This window comes from Plodia interpunctella, chromosome 13 (assembly GCF_027563975.2).
Source record: "Plodia interpunctella isolate USDA-ARS_2022_Savannah chromosome 13, ilPloInte3.2, whole genome shotgun sequence".
In the NCBI taxonomy this organism is placed as follows: domain Eukaryota; kingdom Metazoa; phylum Arthropoda; class Insecta; order Lepidoptera; family Pyralidae; genus Plodia; species Plodia interpunctella.
Genome location: NC_071306.1, coordinates 5,924,071 through 5,936,511, shown reverse-complemented (window position 1 = coordinate 5,936,511; position 12,441 = coordinate 5,924,071). Strand labels below are relative to the sequence as shown.

The 12,441-nt window shown below is 34.5% G+C and overlaps 1 protein-coding gene across 3 annotated transcripts in view; it reads left to right on the top strand.

Annotated features, from left to right (window-relative positions):
• The first annotated feature begins 1,046 nt into the window (after positions 1–1,046).
• Positions 1,047–12,441, top strand: part of LOC128674552 (uncharacterized) — a 55,109-nt gene continuing 43,714 nt past the window's right edge. The window contains exons 1-2 of one of the 3 annotated variants that reach the window (XM_053753168.1): positions 4,402–4,553; positions 12,071–12,182. In XM_053753168.1, the coding sequence (XP_053609143.1) occupies positions 4,527–4,553; positions 12,071–12,182 (139 nt within the window). In that variant the 5' untranslated portion in view covers positions 4,402–4,526. Of the gene's footprint in view, positions 1,391–4,401; positions 4,554–7,593; positions 7,750–12,070; positions 12,183–12,441 lie in introns of those variants that run through there. The other 2 variants (XM_053753170.2, XM_053753169.1) reach the window with 2 other exon arrangements.

The window sequence follows — 12,441 nt, the reverse complement described above, 5'->3', positions numbered from 1 at the left end:
TAATTAGGTAACGCGATTTACATGATTACTTACTATTTTTTTGTTCTTTTAATAAGAACAAATACTTACATAGTAACAATTACATCGATAAGCCCGCAACATTACAAGCATTCGTACTCACTCGCGTGAAAATTCTGTTTTCAGAATGGGTACCTTTCATTCATTTTCCTTAACTTTTTATGTACCTAGGTATGTAAATTTCAAAATTATTATTTGAGTAAATAAAGAGTGAAGAAGTAACAAATAAATAAGTATACAAACTCTCGCATTTATTATAATCGGCTAAGAGGAATTGTATTAGGTATATTAGTATTAAAGAAGTTTAAATCGTAGATCTAAATATAAGTACTGTACCTAAGTAATATCGAAACGATTATGATTCCATTTCAGTCGCTTCAATACAAATTATAGCCAATCGAGTGTGAGGCTGAGCGCACGCTGGAGCATCTTGTTTGTTCCGCGTCGTCAGTCTGCGTAGATAACTCCGTATTGTTCGCCGGTAAGTCAACAACTGGCGGGAACAGCGTCGAGCGTGGAGTGGCTTGAAAACTTATTTTTTATGTGACTGAAAATATAATATTGCTCTCAGGACCCAAACCGGGCAAAATGAGCGCGTGACGATTGACGTACGCTGCTGATGAGGCAGGCAGATACGATGTTTATAGAGATGGGCTACAATTCCAGTAGCGGTGCTACAAAGTGGCTACGACGTTATCCTCGTTGGTCTACTCGTACCTATGTAATAGACTTGTAGGTAGGCAACTCTTTATAAGTCTTTTAAATTTTATACTTACGTTTTTATCCTGTCATGTCACGTACACATATCCTTTACCTTTATAACAATTACGACCTTTACCTTTATAACAATTTAAATAAAACGAGCCAACAACATTATGTTACGATATAGCTACTACGATTTAATGGTAGAATTCACCTCTATTAAAAAAAATCTTTCTTTCGGTTTGCAAATACAATAGCTACTCCACAGTTTCTTCTGTTCCTCCTCCTAATGCGACCTATAATTTCGGTTAGCGCACAGTTTACTTCATTTATACACCGGTTCCGATACGAGCTACATTCGGTTGACTTTCTTCTACGATAGAAGCGTATCAATAAACCAATTTTTGCAGAGATGTAGCCGTTTACCGTTCTGACCGACCAGGGCGGTAACTGTTATCAGTTTAATGTAATCAGCAATCTTAATCCTTTGTTTTCTTATTAACCATTAAGTTGTTAGCGAAGTAGTTGTGTTTAATTTGCAATTATATATGTAGAAAAGTTGTATGTTGTTATTTGGTATAGTTTTGCACAAATTCAGCATTGTGATTGGGTAAGATGGCTCACCTGATGCGGAGCGCGCTCGTGATCGGCCTCGGGAAAGACGACGATGGTGAGTAAACATTTACCTTAGTACTATAGTTACTATATCTTTATTGCGCCCAATCTCACGTAGGTTACACCAAGCTTTGACTAAAATTAGAACTATTCGTTTGCGTTTTATTTTACTTTTATTTGCTTTGCTTACTTTGATTCGTTTAGATGTTGATCTATTGACGATCATGAAAATGGCTACGATTGTCATAGATCAACAAAATAGAAACCAGCACAGCAGTGATATTCCAGCAGTCATCATTGATCACATTGTTATAATACAGTGAGGATATGCGACGACCTATTACGCCCGCGCCCCGTGGGGCGATAGAAAATTATGAATTTTAGGTGTGTATTCTCGAACTTGACCTAACCACTCGATAGGAGGGACTTCCGTGGAGGTCGTATAAGGCGACTAAGCTTTGGCAGCTGATTGCCAACGATCGCATTCCCAAGAAGAATTGACGTCAGGCAGGCGGGCTATCGTAAAATCACAGCCGAATTCTGAAAGTATCAGGGTTTATTTTTTTATGATGACCCCGGCATCGCACCATGATGAGTGAGAGAGATATATAAATATAAAATTAGCAATTTATTGAGAGAGGAGAGGAGCCTCAAAGACGCGCGATTTTGTCGCTGATGATGTCCGCTTTGATGTCTACTGCCTGATTTTCAATTTCGCATATGTTCAGTTACTGTTATCTAGATGGCGTTACTTATGTCATGTCAACCACAGGCAGGTTTTTTCTCCGACCAAATTAAACGGTAGTTGAACTAAGTACCTAATGCAATGCAATGTTTTAAATTCATTTTTGCATAGGTAGGTAGTTATCTGAGTAGGTGGCACCCTATTGTTTAATCGACATTGTTTGAAATTACATAAAGTTTTACAATATAATTAATTCGGAGTCAATTTAGATAAACAACCATCTGAGGTTCATCAAACATGTTATTTATATAGTAATTAGTTAACGTATGTGCCTCATTTTATTACATGAATTTCATTGCAATAAACTTGATACCCATTAACATTTACACTTGATAAAGCAATCACTGAATAAATATCAAAAACGCCATTGTTCTTAAAATTTATATTTTGACGTAGGTAGTTTGTGTACCTACTTAGATTAGCGGTTCTCAAACTTTATACTGAAGAAAATGTTTTTTTTGGCAAATTACGCCCTATTTTTGCCAAAAAAATATTTTTTATTAACAATAAATAGATAAAATTCTAATTTAGGAATTAGTTCGTTAAATTAAAATTTGCTTATGACTGCTAATGCAACAGCGCTGTTACCTGTGGCTGTTACTGACTGTTATTAGAGTTTCAATAAGAATAATATTTTATAGAGATTTAAATAATTCATAATTAATCAAATCATATTGAAAATCTTTTCCCCCAAACGTTTTCATGTTATAAGGATACTAATTTTTCTTGCAATGTGAACAATATTTTTGTGAACTTCATGAAAACACTTTGAGAGCCGCTGCGTTTTAAGAAAAAATGATAGCAGAACTAAATATAATCATGAAACTACCTGATTTATGTTATCTATTTTTTTTATTTGTTCGAAAAACTGGGACTTTTTAAACAACTAGTGGCCCGTCCCAGCTTCGCTCGGGTAAAAAGATACTAAATTATAACACGTAAACCTACCTCAGAAATCACAGTGTTTTTTTAGTGAAAACAGCATGAAAATTCGTGCCACTGGTAAGTAGAAATGTCGAGGTGTTTCTCAGAGCGTTTTGACCGCTTAAAAAGACAAGAAATTGTTTTACTATCGGACTTTAAAATAATTAATCTGTACTATAGTAATGTCAATTTTATAAATGACTAGATGTTGCCCGGGGCTTCGCTCCCGTGGAAATTTTGAGATAGAATAATAGAAAGGAACATTATCCAAGATAGCTATAGGCTATAGCCTACCTTTCTAATGGTGAAAGAATTTTTTAAATCGGTTCGAGATTACCCGCCTCGAACATACAAACTCACAAACGCTTAACTCTTTATAATATTAGTATAAGTAGATTGATTTTAGAAATTGTGCCTTCTTCAAGAAAATTGACAGATCGTAATGACAGCGCGGCCGCAGAGGTCAAAACACTCTGAGAATCACGCCGACGACCGTGCGAGGCGAGACGAAGAAGTAGGAAAGCGGACCCTGCGCTCGGACCCTCATTAATTCATTCCCTCGAGGACAATTTTCCGCACTTAGGCCTCTTGTATGAGCCCTTTCTGCGTGCGAAGACTGAGCTGCTGATCCGCTCGGACCCTCAACGGCTGTGGAAGAAACCGCGAACACGCTCAAAAGGGAGAGAGATGGTTCTTTGGTCCGATCTTTTATAAAGCAAAACAGAAATGTTTATGTGATATTTGGCTGTTTACAATTTACATATGTAAAACGGCGGATTCTGCAGTATACCTGCGACTTACGTTGTAATTTTTATAACAATATGCAATATATTTAATACATAGTGGTAGGTAGATCACGAGATTCATTAGAATAGCATATTATTCAACCTATTGTTGTATGACACACGAAGTTAAATACACATAAGTACTTTACGGTTATAACACGAAATGCACATTATTTACCTAGTTAATAATAATAAGTAAAATAATTGATTTTGATTATGTATGAGTAGAATACTAGCTTTTGCTCGCGACTGACTATTCCTCCAAAGACGAAATATAATTTCCGACATTCTTTTTCTGATCTGAAGGATTGATAATCGTCTCCCGTCTCTTTTCCAATTACCCTTCATGTATAAAATATATAACAAATATTAACAGAATATCTTATAGCGGTAAAAGCCAACAAAGGAGTTGCTTTTCTATTAGTATGGATTAGTATGGAGAATGATTCAGAGACGACTGATCTTTACCATTGCGATATGAGATCAGCTTATACTACTTACAAAGAGTATAGACAGTGTACTAACAGAGTCTGTATAGGAGTACTTAGTTAGATCTGTCAAAAAACATCGTATAATCTGAATGTGAAGTCTTCGTAATAGGGTGTTTATTAAAGGCTTTACTCGCTTCGCAAACGTTAGCTAAATACCGTCAGTTTGCGGAGGACTCGCGCGCGAGACGCGGTATGACTGAGATAAAATTGAAAAAAATGTGATTTGTGCTACTTGAGCTACTGAAAATGTACGGGCTATTCAGGGATCTCCCTGTGAGTACTAATTATCTGTTTATTTTTTTGTATATCTTGTAAATTTTTACCTTCACAATATTAAGTCACGTTACATCATTTGCAAATATGTAAAAGTTTTTTTATGTCAGTCTGACAAGTATTTGCTTTTTATTTGATTGTTGTAGAATCGTATTCTCGTTATAACTAGATAAGCGTATTTATTTTTCCTTTTGTTCAACTTTAACGGCTGACTTTTATCAAGTTATTAAACACTTAATAATATTCATTATCATTCATTTAATCGTATAACTTGAAAACGTATAGAATAAGTTAGCTACTTACTTGTATTTCTATACTTATAGAAATGGAAACGGATTGAGAAATGATTTTCGGAAATCTACTCCCGAAGGTAGACAAGAAAACTCTTCGTACCTACTTATTTATCTTATACTTACTTATTATTATATATACTTACTTATATTGTGTATTTTCCTGTAGGTACCTAAATTATGTCAAATCACAGCATATAGCACAACTAGATTATCCATACCTTGTCAGTCTCTGGAATACTCCACAGATAGACGAACATATTATAAATTACAGTTTATAGTTACTGGTTCACTGACACTAAAAACATTATATATCTATAAGTTTTGTATTTATTAATAAAATTATACCTAGTAGATGCGCATGTGTGTAAGCAAGTGCAGGCCAAATCATAACTTATTTATTGAGGCTAACTCAAGTGGAGTCATATGAGAGCAATTAAGTTCATAAGGCGCGTATCAATCCCATTACGTCGAGGTCAGTCTCATAATGATAACTGTGCCATACTTCTACATCATGTACATATTTCTACATAGTATAAGTAATCAATCATAATTTTTTTTAGTTTTTCGAAATCACCGTGCTTATGGAATATCATCCTTATTTTTATACTCAATATCAAATATTATTTAAGCAGTATTTAAATCAAAGAAAAAGGAAACTGAAGACCTAGAATAACCAAGTGAGACAGAACATTTTCATACAACTTTTCGGCCTATCTCCAAGTCCAGTGCTTGACCCGTAGCTCTGCAGTAGATTGATCGTAAATGAAAACTAAGTAGTAAGGTATGTCTGTAGTCGCCGTCATCAAATCTGACGAAACTATCATAAATTTTAAAGCAAATATTGGAATAGTATAATTTGTAAGGCGTACATGGTAACAGGGGTAGCCTAGAGCTACGGCTACGATGCGTCGTAGCCGTGCCTACGTGACTAGTCTGGCGCCGCGATGACGACAGTCCAAGAGTCAACAGATTTGTAGAACATTCCCTGCATAATGAAAATTATGCATTTTCCGTCGACGTTTTCAAAGGAAAATAGGGTAGCTATTATATTAATACTATATAAGTGAAAGTGGAAGAAAAGATTATTTTAAGAAAATAATTTTATGCTCTAAATTAGGTCATTAATCTTCGACTTGATGATTATTGTCAAGTTTCGCTATGCGTCACTGGGTTATTTTTTTGTTTATTTTATTTTACAACCGTGATAAGCAGTTTGCATAAAAATGAGTGCATGTTCGTACAAACTCAGTTTTATCGTTTATGACGTGGACAAAAAATTATTACATGATTTTTATTTAACCTATTAATGAAATTTCTGATTGTAAGTAGTGAATTCATTACATGTAATGTCTAGAAACGAACCTGCTGATAAAGTCGATAAGGTCGGTAAAGGTGATTACGGCGATAGTTCACAACATGTTTGTTTATACCCATCTCGGGCAGTTTTTCCCTGGCTATCTCAAAATAATTGATAAATTTTAAGAGTTTGCTTGCAATGGAGCTGTGTGTCTTTTGTTTGCGGGACATGGTTCACATGATGCTGCCTTCATTACATGTGTGAAGATTGAATATTGTGTAAATTTGTAAAAAATAGAACTCTATCGTGTGTTATTACTATAACAAAATGACTAGTTAGTCATTTTGTTATAGGTATAGTTATACCTGCCATTATAAACAATAAAGTTTTTTTATACGGCCTACGGGCCCAGAATCGAGATGGCCCTAATGACGGTGTTGACGTCTTTCCCTTTTACCTATACATAACAATTATAAAACATATTTTAAGCTAAAGTATATTTTTCTCGTTCTGTCAATGGCATATTTTGTATAGTGCGATAGTGGCAAAACATACTTTAGCTTGAAGTACACTTTTATCTTTTTCATAAATGACAGGGTTCCTGTATAACGATGACACACCTACTATTTTGGTGTTTGACATGAAAATTTGATAAATAAACAAAACATAGATCGTTCAAGTAGTGAGACCGATATTAGCACTCCGTACTAATAACGCGTAGGTAAGGTTCAAATCGGTCGACAAGACGTGCTAAACGTTCTGTTTGGTTTGCAATGTAGGTACGCTGTTCAGTTTGTTTTTTTTTGTTTGTTTGTGTGGTTATTTTGTTCAATACTTATGAGAAGAATCGTGCGGCAAATGATTTGTCGATTACCAAAAGGCCTACTAGAACAAAGCTGATTGCGTATACCTATTCGAAAAGTTGGTCTAGTATACGATATATGAGGGAAAATACTACACTATAATCTTAACGTGTGTAAACCAATAAAACTGTGGTATTAAATAGCATTGAAGTGATAAGAAGACATTATAAAGTTAAATGTCCTTTTAATTACCCAGAAATGCAGGTTACCTGAAACATTTATGTCAAGGTTATTAAACCAAAATGGTTACATTAGGCACATGGAATATGTAGTAACATAGACTTTACATTAGGTATAGACTTTTCAGTTTGTATCCAGTGCTCGTGGCAATCTCAACACAGTCATGTTTGTTTGACTCGTGTAGTGTTTGTCGTCTGCTGACAGGCGAGAAACAAAGCCGTAGGAAAAATAATGTATCTCTACGACAAAGGTGCTCGCCCCTCGCAACAGCTGATATTTACAATTAGCTCAACAAAAGCATGTTATTTAGAGACAGTCATGTTTTATCTCATTAAGTTTGCTTTAGTTAATAACAAATCAGTATCGCTTTAACAGCAAACGAAGCGCGCAGTCTGATACTGTGCGACATCTAGTATATTCTTTAAATGAAAATTTTGTGATGAAGTGATCGAATGTCTTGATGGAGTTTCAATACTATGGAAATTTCGAGCGGCAATCGACGCAGAGATCAGACCAGCCCTGGTGGGATGAGGAGGACACCCTCTCTGACAGACGCATCAACGGTAAGTAACTCCCGGATGTTTTTTTTGCGTCGTCGAATTATCAAGTACATGTGTGATGTTCGTTCGAGTAAACTTAAGTAAATAATGTAATATAAGTCTCGCAGTGAAGTGCGGTAATGCCGACAGCATTCTGGACACACTGCCTGCTATTGCTGTCGTAAGTGGTGCTAAAAAAAATATTTGTTTTCTGTACACAATAAGACGGTAATTTGCTTTTTTATATAAATTATAAAAAAATTAATTCACCTTTACTTTTATCTAAACTGTTTATTGTCATTTCCATGTTTTCTTGGTGTTTTACATAGCTATCAGTCACGGAAGACGTACTGGTATTTTTTATAGGTAAATTTACATACAAAAGTAATGTTTGCATGTACTGATTAGATAACTAGGTGCAGGTAAATGCTTATTGTTGCGGTACTGTGATACTGATGAACTGACAACATCATCATCATTACATAGTATAAAACATTTTTTTAGTAAAGTGATTCAAAAGGAAGGTTCATACCCATGATGCACGATGCACGAGCTATAATTATTGACACTCAAGCTCATTATTACTTTAGCTTTTTTATTAGAAGTTTTAGTTAGTTTTACTATATGTACCTACGCAACCTTACGAATAGTAAAAATAACAGACTTTACCTAACTAATAGGAGTTAGGTAAAGTCTGTTATTTTTACACTTTGAAAAAAAATGCATTTGAAAACATTTTATTTATGTTATGTATTTATTTTTTTATAAACGCTTTTCATCCGATTTAGATTCCCAAATATCTTTAAAGTTTCACATTTAAATTGTATATACTTCCAAGTTTTCGGATTTGTTTAAACATTTCACAATGTTTCATAAACCCATCACTTAATCAGTTTTTTGAACAGCATTTTACATAAAAAAAGACTTTTTTTACAATCGAGCTGACTTCAAAAAGAGCGTTCATAAGTACAATAATTTGTACGTGCTCCAGGCATATCATGCCTGTCTAGACACCACAGGAAGGGCCAGTATCGATTCTATCTAGCCGGATAATTTTAGATAACTCTCTCTGCCGGATAGAAGCCTGCCCGCCGCCGCCATCTTGAAAAAAAAATAGTTTTGCATTTTATCTTTCAATTGAAATTACACATCTTCAATATGAATTACCTCAACTACCTTAACATTATACACAGAATGACAAAAACTTGTTTATCATTTCAAATATCACTTTTCACGTAAATTACTTCCCTGGATTTTAGCATCCAAAGCTGCTGTGAAAATTTCTGCAGCTTTTTATTCTAGCCTGTTGTTTTAAATCATCTAAATCATCTCACCATGCCTTTCGCGGTCTTCTACTACCCCTACGCTGCTTGTTAACTACGTACAAATCTTACTAATATTTATTCTGAGGATGTAACAAACATACATACACCCAGTGTATGTTTGTTATTCTTTCACGCAAAATGTACTAAACGCATTATTATGAAATTTGGTATTTTTATCTCGAAATAAATTTGACTTAATTTGGCAGGCTCATTTTCAATAACTTAAAAATTCAAATTTACGGTTGGAGCGTGGGTTAGATACTGCCCATGGTTTAATTTGTCAGTGATTTGGATATATTTATTATATGTATAGGTATAAAATACCTAGGTACCAATTATGTTATACAAGAAAATGTTTTAGTTTGCAATTAGGTATGATGGAATTTAAGTCACGAACTAATTATTATTTACATTTCTGCTAATCATTTTCCAGAGAAAATTATTTTAATTACTACTTTCCACAAATTACCTTATAGACAGAGTCCATTTGTGCTAATATTTTCTAATTAACAATTTTTTTTAATTGTGCCATTCAATTATTTTTACAGGCACGAAATCTCTTTGATTTTTCAAAAGTTGTCTATGCTATGAGCCAATTGGGTCATTCCCATATCGATTTCAAAGTCCACTTCTACCGTTTTATACACCAACGAAGCCTAAGTAAAAACAGTGCATTGCCCTCGTTCTAGGGTTCCGGCGCGAAGATTTGCATACCTCCGCGGGAAATTAGTTCCTCGTCGTATGCAGGGAAATGCACAAGGCCATTAAACGTGAATACGGAGGATAAGTACCCAAAGTTTAACGAGGGATTAAGAGTGCACGGATTTATGGTCGGCACGGAGCCAGAGCCATTCGCATGGCGAGACCGATGAAAATTAATATTTAATAAATATATGCTGTTATAAGCATAATTATAGCTATTATAGTTGCAGAAATATATTGTGAAGAAATATATAAAAACGCGGTCATGCGGATGGCGGATGCGGTCAAAAATAATTACATTTTAGGTCTGATGTTTTATATATTTTCTTTTGCTGACAAGGAGTCACTTATTTATTATACACCTACACTTATATTAACATTACCTTATCACCCTTAAGTAAATATGTGTCCTTATAGAAAGCAAATATACTCGTAATAAAGGAAAAAGATTAAATTTGTGACATCTTTTTATATTTGCAGGGAAATAAATTAAAACGTAAAATCCACTTGACGGTAACATTTTAATTTGTTTCCCTGTAGCTGGCAACCCTGTGGCGGCGGCATCGCAGTGCTTTTAATTGAAAAACGTCCGTTCGAACAATGCAAACTCAATTTCGATGTGAACCCCAGTGCCCCCCACTCTCAGATTATGTATTCTAAATCGTACCATAGAGTATACATTCATTCGAATAACATCGTGGCGTAGTCACCTAGCATTTTTGATTGAATAAGTTTATTATTAAGTATTTATAATTTACATGAATTTATATATTTATATTATACTTTATTTTATGGAATAGTGACACTGTAGAGATCGCCCAGTATTTTCCCAAGTTTCCCCAATAAATCAGGGGCAAAACCAAAATGATGGCTTTAGTGCGATTATAATTTTTTCTACTTGTCTTGCATTTTGCTAATGTCGTTATATATTTACGGGATTTAATTATATTATAAGTTTTTGCCAATAATTTAGATATCGTCGATGAAGCCCTTGTCCGTTGGTTGAGGAGTTAAAGCGCGAAAGCGTAACAGACAATCAAAAGCGCTTTCTAATTATAAAATTAGTGGTCATTACTAATATTGACTAGTGCTACTACCAATTTCCATTTGATCTCAGTACTCTCGCGTACTTGGGTATAATTTTTTCAATTTCGATACGAACGATATCATCAAAATATCGAATGAAAAATAAATAAACTATGAATTAATCGCAGTATTCTGTTCCTGATTACGCCATCTACCCAGGTTCCCAGATCGGAATGTGCTGGAGTTCATCTATTCCTGTGATGTATTCGCAGAGTGAGTCAAGGTTGCCGGATTCGAACCGGGAGCACACTGCCCCGCTGATCGCTTCCACCATATCGTAAACACATTTAAAGTATAGTTTGTCTATTACTGTAAATTTCAAATAGCTTCCCCTACTAGCTTACGTCACATCTAATCATTTCAATATATAGTATAAAACAAAGTCGCTATCCCGCTGTCTGTCTGTCCCTCTTATAACTATGCAACTTATTTATTGATTTTAATTTCAATAGTCGTACGTATCTAAATACACGTTTCATATAAAACAAGTGACCATTGATATGTTCTCACGTAAGTATGTCTATGTAGTAAGTAGTATGTAGTTATAACAAGTATAAATATGAAGTACAAAAAAAAAATGTTGGATTGAATAAATGTACTTGTTTTGGTCTCCACTAATTAAGATTATTATCCGCCAATAAAATATTCTCAAGGATGAATGTACACTTGAACTTATTGTAGGGTTATCAGGAAGAAAGCGCACACAGACGTGACTATCGTTGCAAACTGTCGATGTCGGTACCCAATAGCATCTCTGCAGCTAGCATCTATATTTCACATTGTTTACTCGACTATGCAAGAGAGGAAATTATAATTTCTTTCCCTACTAATTTTTTATAACAACCAAGGTAGGTAATTATTTTAACACTCTAAATATGCATATGGACCTCTCTTCCTTCGACTTCCACAAGAAAACATCATAAATATCGATTACAATACTAAATTGATTAGTGAGATTGTACGATACAAGTAAAAAAAAATAGTTTTAATATATTCTTTGGGTTCAGACTAAATTTCGTCATCATATAAAATTTGATATTCAAATAGTCACCCCGTATGTTTATGAATATCTATTTTTAGTTGCATTTTTACAAAATTTATATTAATGAAACATGACAGACGAGGCAGTTGCACTTGAAACGAATATGCAATGGGTTAAATTTGTGTCTTATTCTGATTGATGATGTCTGTTTGTAAATAAGATTTTATTTATTCTAATTAATTTGTTTCAGGTAAGTGACAATTTAGAGAGTACGCCCCCCAGAGTTCACCGGGAGTCCGAAAGAGATGCAGTTGACGCTGCGCCGCTCTCGCCGCAAGCACAGGTCGCCATTAGTCGCATTGGTGAGATATTATCATAACATATTCGTCTAATGTATTTTCCCTGTTGGGTTAACCGATACTATGCTACGTAAGATCCATTTGATATACCATTTTCTTGATACTTATGACCTCTTCATCCATGGAGAATATTCTCGTTGTCTTCATCGCTTAAAAAAATGTTAAAAATTATTTGCACTTAATTGGAAAAACATTTTCATAGGAAAATCATCCGAATTATGCAAGTATATTTTATTTAAACAAGATTTCAATTGTTGTCTGT